This window comes from Eschrichtius robustus, chromosome 11 (assembly GCF_028021215.1).
Source record: "Eschrichtius robustus isolate mEscRob2 chromosome 11, mEscRob2.pri, whole genome shotgun sequence".
NCBI classification, from domain to species: Eukaryota; Metazoa; Chordata; class Mammalia; order Artiodactyla; family Eschrichtiidae; genus Eschrichtius; species Eschrichtius robustus.
Genome location: NC_090834.1, coordinates 42,017,303 through 42,036,078, shown reverse-complemented (window position 1 = coordinate 42,036,078; position 18,776 = coordinate 42,017,303). Strand labels below are relative to the sequence as shown.

Below are 18,776 nucleotides of genomic sequence, written 5' to 3'. Positions count from 1 at the left end.
TGGCACACATGTGGTTGTTTTAATGTCAAATCTGTATCTATATATTTGTCTCTGCTTAATTCTCCTCTCTCCGTGACCTTTGTAGCCCCAAATCCAGAGTTGGCAAGATTACTGACCACCTGATAGAAAGATTTATTTTCAGCCTCTTCTCAGAGGGTTTTTTTTTTTTTTTTTTGGCTAGGAAATTTTTATTTATTTAAAAAAAATTTATTGAAATATAAAGTTTTGTACAGCAAAGTGATTCAGTTATACTTTTATATATATATATATATATTATTTTTCAGATTATTTTCCCTTATAGATTATTACAAGATATTGAGTTCCCTGTGCTGTACAGTAGGTCCTTGTTGATTACCTATTTTATATATAGTAGTGTGTATATGTTAATCCCAAACTCCTAATTTATCCCTCCCCCCACTTTCCCCTTTGGTAACCACAAGTTTGTTTTACATGTCTGTGAGTCTATTTCTGTTCTGTAAATAAGTTCATTCGTATCATTTTTTTTTTTTAGATTCCACATATGAGTGACATCATAGGATATTTGTCTTTCTCTGCCTGACTTACTTAGTATGATAATCTCTAGGTCCATCCATGTTGTTACAAATGGCATTATTTCATTCTTTTTTTAATGGCTGAGTAATATTCCATTGTATATATATACCACATCTTTATCCATTGATCAGCTGATAGACATTTGTGTTGATTCCATGTCTTGGCTATTGTAAATAGTGCTGCAATAAACATTGGGATGCATGTATTTTTTCTAATTATAGTTTTCTCTGGATATATGCCCAGGAGTGGGATTGGTGGATCATATGGTAACATTATTTTTGTTTTTTTAAGGAACGTCCATACTGTTTGCACCAATTTACATTCCCACCAACAGTGTAGGAGGGTTGCCTTTTCTCCACACCCTCAGAGGGCTTTTTTTTAAGACTACCAGGAAGAGTGGACACTGGAGCTGCTTTCAGGTCACTGTAAATATTTTATGGAAGCTTCAGGTTCTTAAGAAAATAGAGAAGGAACTTGTTGGTGCAGAACCTGGTCTGAAATGAACCCTACGGAAAGTTCATGGTTGAAGGTCTCCTGCTGGGACTTGTAACCTGCCAGAGGTCCTTTGCTTCTGTCTCCCAAAAGGCTTGCTGTTTACTGGCTGTTGACCAAAGATAAAAGTCCATTACGTAGCCCCTGTGGTTGGCCAGCCAGAGAATTCAGACTATCTCCTTTAAAAAAATATTTCCCTTTTGGCTCTAAAAGCCATTTCCACCACAGACTCAAAAGAGGGATTCCAGATTCTGAACATTTGCTGTAGACTGAGGAGTGTGGCAGGCTGTAGACTGAGGAGTGTGGCAGGCTGTTTCCGTGCCTGTCGGACCCTTGTGTGGGTTAACTTCACATGCCCACCTGGTGCCTCCCCCTCTAGTGGTTCCCCCTTGTCGTGTAGGAGTGTAACGAGCATTCAGTGAGTTAGCACATCTAAAGCACTTAGAACAGTGCCTGACAGATGACCAGTGTTTAGTAAATGTTACCCTGATTTTACTGCTTTCCTTTTTCCCCACCTTCCTTCACGTCCCTCATCACTTTCAAGTATGTCTTCCTTCCCTGAGCTCCATTCTGTTTCTTCTCCCCTATTCTGTTCATCTAGTGACACTGAAAGAAAAGGGGAAAGAGAATCAATTATGAAAGTATAAAGCTAGAGCTACCACCAGCCCAAACAGTGCCTCTGAGCAAATTAGAAAACAGCATCCCCTCCAAGTGGATGGAGAGCAGAGGCCATGTTTCCAGTTTAGCGAGTAGAGGGCAAGCTAGATTTTGACACCTCTGCTTCATTCAATCCGTCAGCCCGGCACTCTTGTGCAGTGAACAACTTATGCAACTGGACATGGTAGCCTGGATTCCCCACTCCCAGCCTTCTCTTGGATATTTTTTCCCTTTTCTGGGAACTCTTTCAGTGTTGTGTAACTACTAGAAAGGCTAAATTCTTCCCTGAATAGTCCTTTTTTAAAAAAATAACAACAGAATATTTTTATTAGGTGTTAATTGGATACTTTAGATATGATACGAAGTTGGGATTATTAGTTGACTAGAATGCAAACAAGTAGACATATTTTTTTTCTAGATAACAGCCTCTGCTCAGTTATCTGACTGACATAGCATTAGGGCTATAGAAGTGAGCAAGGCAGTCACAGGCCTTGCTCACTGGAGAGAGGGCAGTCATTAAAATATAATTACACAAATTATTACTTAATTGCCCTTGTAACAAGTTCTTTTTTTTTGAATTTTATTTTTTTATACAGCAGGTTCTTATTAGCTATCTATTTTATACATATTAGTGTATACATGTCAATCCCAATCTCCCAATTCATCCCACCACCACCACCCCCCGCCACTTTCCCCCCTTGGTGTCCATACGTTTATTCTCTACATCTGTGTCTCTATTTCTGCCTTGCAAACCGGTTCTTCCGTACCATTTTTCTAGATTCCACATATATGCGTTAATACATGATATTTGTTTTTCTCTTTCTGACTTACTTCACTCTGTATGACAGTCTCTAGGTCCATCCACGTTTCTACAAATGACCCAATTTCGTTGCTTTTTATGGCTGAGTAATACTCCATTGTATATATGTACCACATCTTCTTTATCCATTCATCTGTCGATGGGCATCTAGGTTGCTTCCATGACCTGGCTATTGTAAATAGTGCTGCAATGAACATTGGGGTGCATGTGTCTTTTTGAATTATGGTTTTCTCTGGGTATATGCCCAGTAGTGGGATTGCTGAGTCATATGGTAATTCTATTTTTAGTTTTTTAAGGAACCTCCATACTGTTCTCCATAGTGGCTGTATCAATTGACATTCCCACCAACAGTGCAAGAGGGTTCCCTTTTCTCCACACCCTCTCCAGCATTTATTGTTTATAGGTTTTCTGATGAAGGCCATTCTGACCGGTGTGAGGTGATACCTCATTGTAGTTTTGATTTGTATTTCTCTAATAATTAGTGATATTGAGCATCTTTTCATGTGCCTCTTGGCCATCTGTATGTCTTCTTTGGAGAGATGTCTGTTTAGGTCTTCTGCCCATTTTTTGATTGGGTTGTTTGTTTTTTTAATATTGAGCTGCACTGAATAGTTCTTTTAAAATAGATTCCCCCAAATTATTTACATTATTTTCCCCAAGTTCCGATTTCCTGAATAAAAACTGTGTCTGAAACTTGCAATACTTACGCCAATAGTTAACCAAAAATTATTTACTCCAGTTCAAATGGCATTTTAGAATGTATTAAAATAAAAAGAGCTCATATTTGTGGAGTGCTTTTCATGTATAAGTGTCTTGCTAAGAACTTTATGTCAGGAATCTCAAAGCAATGCTGTGAAGCAGGTACTATTGTTTCCCTCATTTGACAGATGGGGAGCTGGAGCTTAGACAAGTTCAATAACTTTCCAAGTCACACCTGGGAAGTGGTGGAGCTGGGGCTTGAGCCTAGCTTTGTTCTCTCTTGCTGGGATTCCTAACCTCTGTCCTCAATTCCAGAGCAAGTTACTAGAACCCAAAACTCCTGATTCTCAGTGGCTGATTCTTGGCAGAACCATGATTTGCATCCAGGCCTATCTGACTGTAAAATTATGGGCTGACCCATTTACAATGCTGCCTACAACTTGCCACACACTGCAGGCTGGGCTTGGGGACACAAGGGTGAATGAGAAATAATCCTTCCCTGGGAGAGAAAGCCCAATTAATAGAAAAGTTTACAATGTGGTACTCTGGCTCCTCCAGACCAGTGGGCTCTTATTGACTGTGTGATCTTGTGTAGGTTATCTAAGCTTTCTAGGCTTTACCCATCTGTGATATGGGAATGCAAATACCTACTTCATAGGGTAGTTGGGAGGGATTAAATGAGATGATATATATATATATATATATATATATACACACACACACACACACGAAGTGATTAGCACATAGTTGGCACTCCATGAGTGGTTGCAATTATTTTTTATTATGGTGAGTGCTATATAGGAAGTATTCAAGGGACCATGGGACCCCTGAGAAGAGGAACCTGACTCAGTCATGGAGGTCAAGGGGAAGCCAGGCAGGCTTACTGGAGGTCATCCACCCTTCACAGCATATGCTGCAAGAGGAAAGGTACAGGGCATGAACAGATTATGTCTGTGTTAGGACAGCTGGTGGCAGCCAAAGTCAGCTCCTCCTCTGGGGTCCCCGAAAGTGAGTTCTGAATACTGGAGTGAAGGTGAATGAAGCGGAATCTTCTCCCTTGTACAAGCCCAGGTTGAGCTTGGAAACTCTACAAAGTGGGACTGTGACCTCATTATCTCTTTCCTCAAAATGCCGTGCACATCTTGATGACTCACAGGGTCTGTTTGTCCCACTCTTAAAAGGCTTTTAAATTTGGCATGGCAGGGTCCAGTGGGACAAAGCTGTTACACTGTGTCCATTTGAATTTCGCTCCTTTTTCCATTATGATCATCATTATTGCTTTTTACTACTGTCAGCTTGACATTGCACACTGTTTGCCAAATGAGAGACTGAGGAATCCTCTAAAGCAAGTATAGCGATATCACCCATGTAGGCAGGTAACTGTCAGAATTTGCAAAATCCAAACTGGGTATCCAAAAATAGAGGATACCCAGTTAAATTTCAGGTAAACAGCAAATGATTTTTTTTAGTAGTACATATATGTCCCTTGCAATATTTGGGACATAATATACTAAAACATTTTGTTGCTTATCTGATATTCACATCCAGCTGGTGGTGTTTGGCAGCTCTTGGTGTGGGAGAAGCATCTGGGGGTGCTCTGCTTTTCATGTCAGATTTTAGCTTGCTCTGCTAGAAGGTGTGGTAAAACATGGCTCAGGTCCTGTCACTGGGTATTTAGTCCCCACTGGACTCCACTTAGGTGCTTACGTTATTGAGAACTGATTGCTGATGGGTGCGCTATTTTATCAATTAGAAAACGGTTGTTGGAAATTAGCCCTTCCTACAGCAGAAATCCTGAACAGCTTCAGGGATTTGATGCATGCTCATTTTGCATAATATATAAACACAGGAGCATTTGCCTGCTCCTGGATGGGCTACATGACTTATGGAGTCTGGATATTGAGGTTTTGTTTTTTTCCATTCTCTCTTGCAACAGAAGCTCAGGTCTGGTCTACTCGTTTAGAGCATCTTAGTGTCCTCATTGGAGGGAACACCCAGTGCCCTCTTTCCTTAATGCATGGTCCCTCAGCCTGGGCTAGACCATCACCAGAGGGGGTGATGTATATATGGGGGAGGGGGTCCTGCCTCCTGAGAAAACCTAATTTATTGTTATGCAGTGATCATTATTATAACACTTTCTTTGAGGGAGCTGAAACCTGATTTCCTGTTTCTTGCACCCAGTTGTCCATGTTTTACCTTCTAGAGCTTTCAAACATTTTTTTTTTTTTTACTGTGACCCTACATAAAGATACATTTTACATTTAGACCCATACAAATTTGAATATAAATATAACTAAAACAGAAGTTTCATGGAATAGCAATTACTCCTTATTAGACTGGCTGCATCTGATATTTTCCACTTTGTTCTATTTTATTTATTTAAAGTGCTGGTTAACCTGTTCAGTTGATTTCCACTAATAGGTTGCCTACTACCGTTTGAAAAACAAAGCTCTAGAGTGTTTATAGTAAATACAGAGTCAGTCTGTACCTCTTTTCTTTCTGTAAGCTCTCAAAATATTTTAAGATGGCTATCAAATTGTATCTTAATCTTTTCTCCCTACTAGGTCTCTTGTTTTATTATTATTTTTTAATTGAAGTATAGTTGATTTACAATATTGTGTTAGTTTCAGGTGTAGAGCAAAGTGATTCAGCTATACATATACGTGTATATATATATATTCTTTTTTCTCTTCTTTGCCCTTATAGTTTATTACAAGATATTGAATATAGTTCCCTGTGCTATTCAGTAAGTCCTGTTGTTTATCTATTTTATACGTAGTAGTGTGCATCTGTTAATCCCATACTCCCACTTTATCCCTCTCCCTTGCCCCTTTGGTAACCATAAGTTTATTTTCTATGTCTGTGAGTCTATTTCTGTTTTGTAAATAAGTTCATGTGTACTATTTTTTTAGATTCCACATATAAGTGATATCATATAATATTTGTCTGACTTACTTCACTTAGTATGATAACGAATCTAAGTCCATCCATGTTGCTGCAAATGGCATTATTTCATTCTTTTTTTATGGCTGACTAGTATTCCATTGTATATATATAGCACATCTTCTTTATCCATTTATCTGTCGATGGCCGCTTAGGTTGCTTCCATGTCTTGGCTATTGTAAACAGTACTGCTATGCACATTGAGTTTCATGTATCTTTCCAAATTAGAGCTTTCCTCTTTTCTGGGTATATGCCCAGGAGTGGGATTGCCAGATCATATGGTAACTCTATTTTTAGTTTTTTAGGAAACATCCATACTGTTTTCCACAGTGGTTGCAGGTCTCTTTTTTAATATGCTCTGGTTTCTCCATCCATTCCCATCCTGCTCAACCTTTGCTGAGTGCTTTCGAAGAGGAAAGTTTTGTTTTAACCTGGCACCGAGAACTGAGCCTGACCTCACATATAACTTGACCAATATTTAGCATAGTGGAATCATCAGACCCCTTGACCTCAACCCCCCACCCAAGTTAATATCATTCCATTAATCAATACCCATCGGGTGTAGTTATTTAATTATTTTAAATTCACCTAAAATACCTAAGCTAGCCCATTTTTTCCTGTTTTGTTTGTAAAGATCTCTTGAGATATTTTTCCTAGCTGGGGTGTGGGAGGGGCTCAGATCAAGATGCCGACCATTCATATTTCCTGGCTCTACCAATTAAATATCCCCAAACTCGAGAAACGTCAACAGAAGAAGCTGTGTGTCTAGGACCGTCTAGCACAGCAATAATTAAAGCTTCTCTAAAATGGCCATATTTTGAAAGAAAATGGATAACAGGTTAGTAATCGTAGCTGATAATTGTGGAGTATGTGCTGCGTGTTAAGAGCTGAGAGCTTTACATGCAAGTGACTCATGAATTTCTCACAACCCTTTGAGGCGAATACTGTTGTAACCACTACTTCTCAAAAGAAGAAGAACTGAGCTTTAGTCAAGTCAAGTCATATAACTAATAAATGACAGAAGGGAAGTTGAGCCCAGGCCTGTCTCACTCCTCAGCTTGTGTTTTAGAATACTTAACTGCCCCCCACAGACTGAAAACCACCCCTGGTGGTTTTGAAATAGATGATGTATGTAACACGCTTAGGGCAGTGCATCTGTGGAGGCTTAGTAGAGTTTACTGCCTTCCCTAAAGAAAGGGAAGAACTTAGTAACAAGTTCAGGTCCCTAGCAGCCCCCAGGAGTCTGTGAAAAGTGTCTGCACCCACCACTGGCTGCACAGGGTCGGCTTCAGAGTGCTCTGCAGCGGTGCAGGGGGTCTGGAGCCCGGGGAGCATCTCTCCCGTCCAGGGGAGCCTGGAGAAGGAGCTGTGTGTGTGCGAGGCAATGTAGTGTAGCGTCAAGATCAAGAGCTCTGCTCTGAAGAACAGGTTTGAATCCTGGCCCTGTCACTTTTGAGCCATGTGATCTTGGGAGATTCCCATCACCTGGGGCCCAGCCTCTTTTCCTCATGTGTAAAACAAGGATAATGAAGCCTACCATGCAGAGTGTTATGTAGCGATGAAATGAGGTAACGTATGGAATCACCTGGTACAGAGGACACACTATTCCGTACTTGCTCACTCGAGACAGAAAACTGGGTTTTGATCATTCTCCTCCTACAATGCTTCTTGCCTGTTCCCTCGTTTAGGTTGGGATTCTGAGTGCACAGAAATGTAGGTCCCCAAATATCCTAAACCAGGGGTTCTCAAAGTGTGGTCCGTGGACCAGCAGCATCAGCATTGTCTGGGAACTTGTTAGATTAAAAGTGCAATTCTGGGGCTTCCCTGGTGGCACAGTGGTTGAGAATCTGCCTGCTAATGCAGGGGACACGGGTTCGAGCCCTGGTCTGGGAAGATCCCACATGCCGCAGAGCAACTAGGCCCGTGAGCCACAACTACTGAGCCTGCGCGTCTGGAGCCTGTGCTCCGCAACAAGAGAGGCCGCGATAGTGAGAGGCCCGCGCACTGCGATGAAGAGTGGGCCCCGCTCGCCGCAACTAGAGAAAGCCCCCGCACAGAAACGAAGACCCAACACAGCCATAAATAAATAAATAAATAAATAAATAAAAAAGAACCACTATGTCCGTCAAAAAAAAAAAAAAAAAAGTGCAATTCTTGGGCCCCACCCTGAACTGCTGAATCAGGAACTCAAGGGTGGGACCCAGCAGTCTGTTTTAGCAAGCTCTTGTGGTGACTTTGATGCAGCTCAAGTTTAAGAACCACTGCCTTACTGGCACTGAGCATCCTAGGTCTTCCCCTGTTTTCAACAAGACTCAGATGAAGGCTCTAGAGAGACTGCGTCTTTCACGTGGATATGGTGGTGACCAATGTGGAGTTCACCTTCAGGTTGTTTCCATTTAATCCTTTTATTATTCTTCATCCCAAATTGGTCATTTTCTGACGTTCCTTTTCTGTCTTCCACGTAATTTGAAACTCATGTTGTTTGAAACTCATAAGGTATTACATCCTAAAGGGTGACTGGAAAGGGACCATTCCCAGATGCTGGGTAAAGGAGGCTCGTAACATTCCTAAGGAACTCATCCCGGGATGCCCCAGACTGGATCCATGCAGGCCCTCCTCCCTTGGCCTCCTTTAAGCTCCTTCCTGCTTCAAGATCTCCGCACAGGCTGTTTGCTCAGCTGGGATCGTTCTTCCCCCTGTTCTTCGTCTCCTTGGAGAAGACTTCCCTTTCCACTCCCTCTAAGTAGTCACCTTCTCCCTCGTGAGTCTGTGTTATCGCACCCTGTTCCTTTTCTTCATCGCACGTAGACCAGTTTGAAATTATAGGTTTATTTATACACATTTTAATAAGCAGAGCCCATAGCAGGGTATTTGCACACCTAGTGGAGGGTGTGGCTTATTCAATGTAGTTGATATTTTTTGAATGAATGAATGAACCGCTGCAGCTTTCACATGGCTCTGCCTTCTTTCAAACTCTGTTGTGCTTTCGGTTAATCCTTTCAGTTAGTCCTTCTGTTTAGGACTTTATTTTTTCTAGTTATTTCTAATTATTCCCCTCCCAACCTTGGACTCTTCTGAAGACTCTGTTCTGCTTAGCATGATACTGGCTCTGTTGCTGACACACGATAAATAATTCCTGATTTCTGGATGGATCACCTATCACGTAAGATGGGAATTTTAACTCTTACCCTACCCTCCACCCCACTCTGAGATTATGCTGTAAAAGAAATTTTTCTCCTGAACTGAACCATCCAGAGTGGCCGGAGCCCATGGGAATGGTGAGAGTTTCCCCACTTCTCTGTCTTTGGCATTTAAAGTATAAGACGTGCTGGAAGGATGCTGGTCTTTAGTGCATATTCTAGAAAGAGAAGAGCTAGAACTGCTGTGTAGGCTATGGAGGGTCCATTCTTCTCACTGTTCTTTCTAGCTATGAACAGAGAGGACATGTTTTCGGCATAAAACACACCTGCATCCTTTTCAGAAAGGCGACTACAAGGGATCTTAATTAAGTCTGAACATTCTGATCAAAGTTATCTCCAGTTATTGTGACAGTCCTTGTTTTTAATAGCGATTGTATGTTGCTGTTGTTTTAGAAACTCAGTCCAGTTTTTAGAAAAAAAAAACAACACACGTATCTGTACCATCATTGGAAATAGAATAAAACCTAACTGGTTTTTTGTTCATGAAGAGAGAAATGGGAAGAAATTGCCGTAGTGTGATATATACTGTAGAACGAACAAAACTGAGGCTGCCTCCTATTAGTACGCAATTGGATTCACCCAACAGCTCAATGGAATGATCAGAATGGTTAGAAGCTTGGGAGCCTGTAAACTGGGCACCATTAACTAACTACTCATCTAATTCAGTGGTTCTCAACCGGGGGGGAAGTTTTGCCCATAGGAGACATTTGGCAATATTTGGAGACATTATTAGTTGGCACAACTTGGAGTGGGGGGTAGGGTGGTTTCCACTGGCATCGAGCGGGTAGAGGCCAGGGATACCGCTAAACATCCGACAATGCATAGGGCAGTCCCTACCACAGAGAAATCTCAACACCAAATGGCAAGAGTGCCAAGGTTGAGAAACCCCGAAATAACCAATTAGCCAGAAAATATGAGCTTTCAGTATTCCCGAGGTTTCTGTAGTAAGAGTAGCAAATGACAGAATGATCACCATTTATTAAATACCTGTGACATGCCAGGCGCTTTATATTCATAGCTACCGAGTGTCTCAGTCAGGATCTGACCCCAGGTTTATTTAGGGCCAACGTCTCTACTCTTTCTTTTTAGCTTTTTGGTGTAGGTGCATTTTGCCTGGACATGATGGTATCCACCTTCTGCTTCTTGGTTTTATATAGATCAGATTATGCGTTTAATGCCTATTATGTAATACGCTCAGAGAAGAAAGCTATGAGGCAAGAAGAGACCAGTGTGTCACCATGGGTGTGAAGCGGAAAACATCCAGACAAACAGGCCTCAGATCCATAACTCACTACATGAGCCAAACGCCCGTGGAGGGTGATAGCACGGAGCCTGGCCCTTAGTAGGTACTGAATACATATTTATTGGGCAATTTTTTCATACTCGACAGAGTCCTGGGGTAAAGCCCCAAATGGAGCAGGGCTTCAAGGGACCCATTCTGTTATATAACATTTAACTCCTCCTGGGAGCAGTTTACCCACCTCTAAGGCACCCGGTATTTCCAGAACTGCAGAGCGGTCTCACCTGTGCATCTTCTACTTGCCTTGCACATCTTCCTCTTTGTTTTTCACTGTCCATTCTCAGTCAGTCTGGCCTGGAAAAGGCTCATCCCTGACTCCACCTTCCTCACAGCAGTGCTCTCCTGGCATCCTCTGCTTTGGGCACTTCCAGGACTCCCTGCATTTTGCTCCTGTTAACAGTTTACAAGACGGGGGCAGGGCATATGTCAGAATCTCCAGAGGAGGAGCTTATTTGAGAACGGGATTTTATATTTGGAAGTAAGCAGGAAAAAAAAAAAAATACAACTATTGTCTCTGTAAAACAGAGAACTGAAAGAAAAGCTTGGAAGAAATCCTCTTGCCTGGCAATAATATATGGATTTGGCAAATCTGGGGTTGGCGTGACCATTTTATGTTTTGGAAAAGCAGAAGTTCAAAGAAAAAGTGTCGAGAAGCGCAGCAATGTGCGCTCTCCTTTCCCCTGCCTTTGCGAGTAATGACGTCCTTCCCTCAGCACTTGGATTTCTTGGAACCTGCCCTTTTCCCTCCCTGTATGAAGCCAGTCACTCCTGCATGCTCCCATAATGCTTTGTTTTTAACGTTTTAATATGTCACCCATTGTCCTTTACCTTTATCATATTAAGCTCTGATACAGTAAATGCTGCTGAAAGAGAAATGGAAGAGCACCTTGACCCCGGTGAACCAGTGGGAGGCCTTAGTCCTTGACCCTCAAATTTTGCTGTGCTTGGCATTGCTTACAGTGGATTCTATGACGACTCCATCCTTAGAGACCCTGAATCTCTAGAATTTGGAGGTGAGACATCAGGAATTTAAAATTTTACATGCCTTGGCTTATAAATCACACTTTGGGAAGCACTACAGAACTTGGGTTTCTATGTTCTAGAAACAAAACAAGCGTTTTGATTAAGACAGCCTGGCTGCATTGAGCCATTGGTTTGTTCACGCTACAGGTGTTCATTGAGAACCACTAATTGTAGTGTGACCTGTCCTAGGTGATGCCGGGCAGTAACTGTCCCTTTTGTGGACGTGCCTGTCCACTCTTTTTTTGCCGTTTGCTGTTTCCCTCCTGGCAAGCTCAGGCCCATTCTTAGGGCCCATCCTAGTCCAAGTAGCGGATGATAAAGACTTTTAAGGCTGTGTTTGGTGGGTGCAGAGAAGAAGAGTGGGGGGAGGGGAAGAGGATTCCCATTGTAATAGAGAATTAAATTCCTTGGTATTTCAAATCACTGGAGAAGGGAAGGGTTTCTTTTACTGAATGCCTATTATGTGCCCAGCACTTGACATACATTGTCTGATCCTCACAATAAGCCAATGAGCTAAATGTAATGATTCCCATTTTACAGAGGAGGTAGCTGAGGCTTATGTTTTGTTACTCTCCATGGCTAGAAATAGGTGGACCCGGGCTAGAACTCAGGACTTAACTCTAAAGACCATGCTCATCCTCCTCTTCCTGGATGCCTCTGTTCCCTCACTCTTCTTCCAGCCTCTGTGCTTGTCTGGAACATCCTGGTACCTGCCCTATCTGGAGTTAAAGACTGAGCTGTCTCTAAGAGTGCCAAAATTGCTCTGTCACCTTCTTAACTTTGCTAAGGGTGAGTAAAAGACAACTTGGGTCGCTTTATAGAAAGGATGCCGACCTATAGAGTGAGTATATAGATCCAAAATCATAGATGCTGACTGGTTCACTCCCTTACTGCTAGTAAAGCTGCATTCAGTTTTTATTGTAAACATACCTTGTTTCTATTTGGCCCCAACCTTAGTCAGAATCTGCAGCCAAATATACTATAAAATGTTATCGATGACCTCCTGCTGGTTAAATCTGAAGTCTTTTTCTCAGGCCTCAGTTCCTGAACAAGAGTTAGATATATTTGATGTAGAAGATTATTCATATTCTACATTTGATATAGTGATCATTAATGGTTGAGGAAATTAAGGTGAGTGGAGGGGGAAAATTGGCCTACTAAACTATTACTCGGTATCAATTTGAAAAGTCTAGGCTAGGTCCACCTGATTGAATCAGCAGATTCTGGAGCCCACAAGCTGTGCCTGTCACTTCCTCAGAAGTCTAGGAGTCTGTAGCATTTGATAGGGGGACCATCTTCTTAAAGCTTCCTCTGGCTTCCATGCCTGGAAACCTTCCTAGCTCTTCTACTTCCCCAGTGTCTGCCTCTTCTGCCTCCTTCTTTCCTGAATTTTCTGTCGTGGGCATTCTCCAAGTAAACTGATCTTCAAAGCTTCATCTCTTTTTTTCTCTGCATTTCTGTTCTTGACTTCTCACCCAGGCTCTTGCTCCTTATTTCTCTTGCCCAGAGGACAGGAAGCCTGTCAACATCTTTCTCAAACCAGTTCCCCCTCTCAACTCTGCTTCTTCCATCATTGGTTCATCCGTTGGACCAACTGGTTTATAAATGTTCCAAGAATGATCCATTCTTCCTATGACCCAGGCACAAAATCTGAGTTAACTTGATTACCTTGTTCTTTCTCCCAGGATAGCTGTCTAGTCAATGAAAAGAGTAAAATCTTGCTTCAAAGATTTTGTATCTTCCCTGTATTTGGTATCTTCAAAGATTTGTTATCTACATGGTATCTCTCTCTTCCTTTCTATCTCCCAACCTCGGTTGTCATTGCTTCCTGTAGCTATTTCCCAGATGGGCTCCCTATGTCCAGGGCTAATGGAGGGTTGCTTGAAATAATAGCAAATGTGTGCTGAGCACTTATATGCGTCGTGCTAAGTATTTTATATTTGTTGCTTTATTCAGTCCGTACAACCACCCTGTGAGGGTTGGTGCAATTTCCCTCATCTTGCAAATGAAGAAACTGAGGTTTAGAGAAGGTAGATGACTTGCCTAAGTGCCCACAGGTAGAGTGGTTGAGCTGTGACTCAACCACTCATTTCTGTTTTGTTCCAGTGGATGCTTGTAACTGTTAAATTCTGCTGCCTCTAAGGATATAGTATGGTATCTAATAGGGGGCAATTAATAAATGTTAGTTTCCTTCCTACTTTCCCTCCTTTTTCTATCCATCACCTCTCCCCCAGCCTGTGCTAAATTCATACAATGCCAGTGGCTCTGAGCTCCACCACTCTTCAAGGCTCTCCTTTCTCCTGCATGCAGTCAGTCCTCTCCACCAGGGGTCCGCTGGCCTCTTAGGAACCGGGCCGCACAGCAGGAGGTGAGTGGCGGCAAGCAAGCAAAGTTTCATCTGACGCTCCCCATCGCTCACATTACCGCCTGAACCATCCCCCAGCCCAGTCCTTGGAAAAATTGTCTTCCAGGAAACCGGTCCCTGGTGCCAAAAGGTTAGGGGACCGCTGCTCTCCACTTTTTCCAAGCATCTCCAGTGCTCTCCTGCTCTGTGGTTGCGTATTTTGTTATCTTAAATAAATAAATCCTTGAAGGGCTGGTTAGCTGCCGTTTCGTTTCTTTTATGTGTTATCGAGTACTAGGGTATCGGACTTTAAATGTGGTAGGTTTTTGGTAAATAATTGTTAAATTATTGCATTTGGGTTTTATCTTGAGAGCAGAGGTTACCGCACCATCAGGGATGTATCACAAGAAAAGACTGGAATCGGAGGGGCACACAACCCACCAGAATTGAGTGGAGGGGTCAAACTGCTGGCTGACTAGTTAGCTAATTGCCACAATCCAGGCGGGAATCCCTGAAAGAATTCTGGTCTAGAGAGAAGGCAGAGAGGAGAGGAGCACAAGGTAAGAGGTGTGGTTTGCCCTGGCTCTCCTATTAACATCTTCCTCAGCAACTGCAATACTATTTACCTGGCCTCTCCTCCTGTAAGCAGCAGAGCCAGCTCCTGGAAGCTAGGGAGAGATGTTACATGGTGTGGGTGGGTTTGGGGGTCCCCAGATCAAGGCTCCGGAGGTCTGCAATTGAGTATACTGGGGTGGGTGAGGAGTGTTACTCAGTGTAGCCTGATTTAAGAGGTGGGACAGAATCAGCAACATTCTCCCAGAATTACTTTAATCGCCTCCGCTCGGGCAGGCAACAGCCTAGAGGTTTGTGACCACTGGTTGTAATATCTGAGGCTGTAGAATCTGTTTTGGCCCTTCTGCTAGTCAACGGAGCCCAGAGCAGCAGCTTGTCGCCCAATCCCAGTGCATGATAGAGGCACGGGGGCTAGGGGAATGCAAAGAGAAAAGTCTGGCCACTTTTCATCTGGAAATTCCGCTTAAGAAGAAAAAAATCCTACACAGACCTGATCTGGACTTTGAGGGCAGATCGGGAAACCGATTTCGGCCGGAGTTGGCCTGGTGGGAAGGAAGAGAAAGTCAAAGGAAGAAGTGGAGTCTGACATGAATTAAACCTCGGCAGGGACCAAAACAAGGGAGGCCGTCGCCCTCCTAACTCTCGGGGAGACACGTCAGCTAGAGCTCGGGGCAATTTCAGCCGGCGATCTCCCGGGCCCCGGGAGGGGCGGCGGGAGCCTGAAGACGGGCTCTAGGGCCCAGCGGCCGGGCGCTGGGCGGGGGTGGAGTGTAGGGTTACAGTGACGATCCCGGACTACCCACCCCGGGCGGCGCGCGGGGCGCGGGGAGCGCGGGCGGCGGCGGGAGCGCACGCGACGCTCTAGGACCCAGCGGCGGTGGTCCGGTTTGGGGCTGGAGGGGAAGCCTCGGCGTGTCTCCTCTTCCTTGTGAATGGGGCTGCTTGTCGGGCGCCGCTTCCCCAGGCTGCCACACGCCATGCCCAGCGCGCTGCTTGGCGGCCGCCTTCCCCAGCCGCGGCACTGAACTAGCCATGGTCGCCTCATGTGGAGGGCAAAGTTGCGGCGGGGAACTTGTGAGTCTGCGGTGAAAGGTAACCAGTCCCCGCTCCGGGCGCAGGGCGGGCGCCTCCGACTCTCCCGCGCAGAGGACCCGGCCGATCGATGCTCCCCGCCCCCTGCCGCTCCGGGCCGGGGGCTCCTCTCCGGGAGTTCGGGGCGGAGATCGGCCCGGCTCCGGAACGACTTGGGCAGCCTTTTCGGTGCCGGGGGCCGGGAGTGCTTGCCACCGGAATATTGATCTCCCTTACCCAGACTGCTTTAGAAAAAGAAAAAGAAAAATGAGAACTCTGTTCTCGCGCCACTCTGCAGGCCCCGGCGCAGCGCCGCGCCTCCCCGCGCCCCCTCGAAGACTGGGAGTCGTTTGGCCGTCGTGGCCCGTGGCCGGGGCTGCAGGCGCGCCCTCGCCTTGGGGCTGGCCTTTCCAGAGGGGCGCTGCCATATGGCCTCCCTCTCCGCGACGCGCCGGCGCGCGGCTCTCCGGCGGCCGAGGGAGGCGGCGGAAGGGGTGGCCGGTGGCCGCTTCCCTGCGCGCGAGACAAAGGCGCGCACGGTGGCCCGCCCGACGCGCCGGACCCCTCCTGCAGCCCCAAAGTCTCGTGTCTGGCGGGTGGGGGCGGAGAAGGGGTCGCGCCGCGGAACCCCGGCCTCGGATCGCGTTCTCTGATTGCTTCTTCTTTGTTCTCCAGGGACAAGTTTCTTTGACAGAAACTGGGGAGTTAGATCCAGCTCTCCCTTGCTGTTCGTGTTGCTTCAAAAGAATCTGGTTTCAGGGGGAAAAACATTAAACTTTCCAAGTGGAGATGGCTCTTCTTGGAATGGGACTTTCGTGGCACTTCGGTCGATGACAGCTGGGCAGAGCGGGGCCCGCGCTGTGGCAGGGGCCGGACGTGCCCCGTGGGCAGCCGGGCTGGAGGACCGGGCGGCGGAACCGACGAGCGCTGGCTCGCACCCACCTCTAAGGGCCTCCGCCGCGGCGACCTTTCCAAGTTTCCCTCTTTAGGAGCCCAGGCTGAGAATCCGGCTGCCTGCCCGCAGCTCCCGCGCCTCGCCACGCCCTACTCTCTAGTATCTTGATTGGTGGCTATAAAGACTTTCCCTTTCCATTTTTGTTCGAAGGGTGTTTGCTTCTTTGGCTTCGGCGTCGGTTTCCTGTCCCCGAGTGGCACATGCTTTGGAAAATGCCCGGCTAGTGTGTGGATCACCTGAACTGGGGCTTCAGTAGACGTGGCCCTGATGATGGGCCTCGGAGCCTTTGAGGTTGGGACCGAACATTTTCCGCCCTCGGTCCCCCTCACTTCTTTTGCCCTGTCCTGATACAGTGCGGACATGGTTGCCCTTTTTCTTCTTCCGAGACATGTTAGGAGAATCGCGTTTTTGTACTGCTTATAAAGTCCTTGGTGGTGCTGGAGATAGTAGGTCACTAGAGCCATTTATGATCCCGGAAGATGCTTTGGACTACCCCAAACAATAACGTTACTTGCCATAAGCAAATACAACCAGAATAGAGGGATTATTAATAGCTAGTATTCCAAAAAGTTTCCTTCCTTTTCAGGAAGTGAAAAGTCTGGGCTTGAAATGTTGAATAGTCATTTCTCTCTCTCTGCTTCCAAAACTGGCCAGTGTGTCGCTGCCAAACTAAGATTTCCCCTGGCTGCCCACCACTCCGGCTGCCCACCACTCCGGGCTGCCCACCACTCCTGGACCCGGCAGCTCTCCGTGGACGTCCGACCCAAGTTAAGCACTGGTGTCTCTCTAGATTGCAAGTTCTTGAAGCATCTAGACCAGTGTGACATTTATCTCCCACGATGCTGCTCTGATCATCATAGTGCATCTACTATAATGCTTTTTATGGAAGCAACGTGAGCACAATACTTAATACACTTTGAACTGTTCTACAGAGGAGCAAAGGGTTGGAAACCACTGATTTGACCAGAATTAAAAGGAGTAGGGCATAGAGTAGAAGGCTTTAGAGCTGCCTGCCTCTACTCTCCCTGGTGGGGCGGGGAGGGGGGGGATGTTCAGTTTCTGGATGGGTATACTTTGCTTTTGTGAGATACATTTTTCAAGATAAATGAGGAAACCCTTGTGAACTCTGCAAGTGGATAGGAGGAGAGAAGGTGCTCTTAACTCCACTCCCCACTCCCTTCTTTTTATTAGTATTTTTAGTTTTTAAAAAAATGTTTATTTATTTAGCTGCACCGGGTCTTTGTTGCAGGATCCCTGCATTGGGAGCACAGAGTCTTAACCACTGGACCACCGGGGAAGTCCCCTCTCCCTTCTTTTTAAAATGCACACAAGTCTTGGTCTTTTGGTTCTGTGTGATGGTGGGGGGTGAAGAATACTAATGTACTGAAGGGCATGTGGAGATCAAAGCACTTAAAAATACAAGCTAATGGAGGACTTCTGGTTTACATGAGATTTTAAAGTGCTGTTAAGAAAAGCACAGGAATGCAGAAATGTGAGTGATTTTCTGGGAAGGCACTCTGCTGATTAGACTTGAGAGTGTCTGCCCTTGGCCAGTTCGTCTGGAGGCTTCTGTGGATAGAGCTCTGCTTTTTTTTTTTTTTTTTTTTTGATGTCTACCCCTGTGGAGAAGTGTGGACCTAGGGCCTGGGGGAAAGATGGCCGACCTAATTGAAATTAGATGGCAGTCTGGCTGGTGAGAGTTCTGTTGAAAAGTACAGCCCCTGGGTACCAGTGCTTCATAGCAATTTGTGAAAGTGCTTTGAAAATGATAAAGCACTGTATAACATAAAGCTTTTTAAAGAAAAAAATAATGAACGACTTAGAAAACAAGGGAATTGCTAGTAAAAATCGTAAAAATCTGATTTTCCAGGCCAATACATTAAAAAGGAAGTGACTTTGTAAGACCCATTAGTAGTCCTGATAAGCAAAATTCTCCCAAAGTAACATCCCCACTCCTTCCAAGTAGCTATCTGCATTTTAAATGCATATGGAAGCTTAGATCAGGAAATTCTCTAGTGTTTTGAATAATTTTTCTCCTCCTATTCTTTCATTAATTTTGGTAGGTTCTCATGTCCCAGAATTCACTAGGCAATAGAATACTTGAAAAGCGAGGGGTAACTTGGAGGTCAAGTAAGAGGACATATTTA

General features: G+C 44.9%; 1 protein-coding gene across 1 annotated transcript in view; it reads left to right on the top strand.

Moving 5' to 3' along the window:
- The first annotated feature begins 15,400 nt into the window (after positions 1–15,400).
- The window catches only part of AMOTL1 (angiomotin like 1), a 108,039-nt gene continuing 104,663 nt past the window's right edge, over positions 15,401–18,776 (top strand). Inside the window, exon 1 of the mRNA XM_068554604.1 lies at positions 15,401–15,695. Within this exon, the coding sequence (XP_068410705.1) occupies positions 15,647–15,695 (49 nt within the window). The 5' untranslated portion in view covers positions 15,401–15,646. The remainder of the gene's footprint in view (positions 15,696–18,776) is intronic.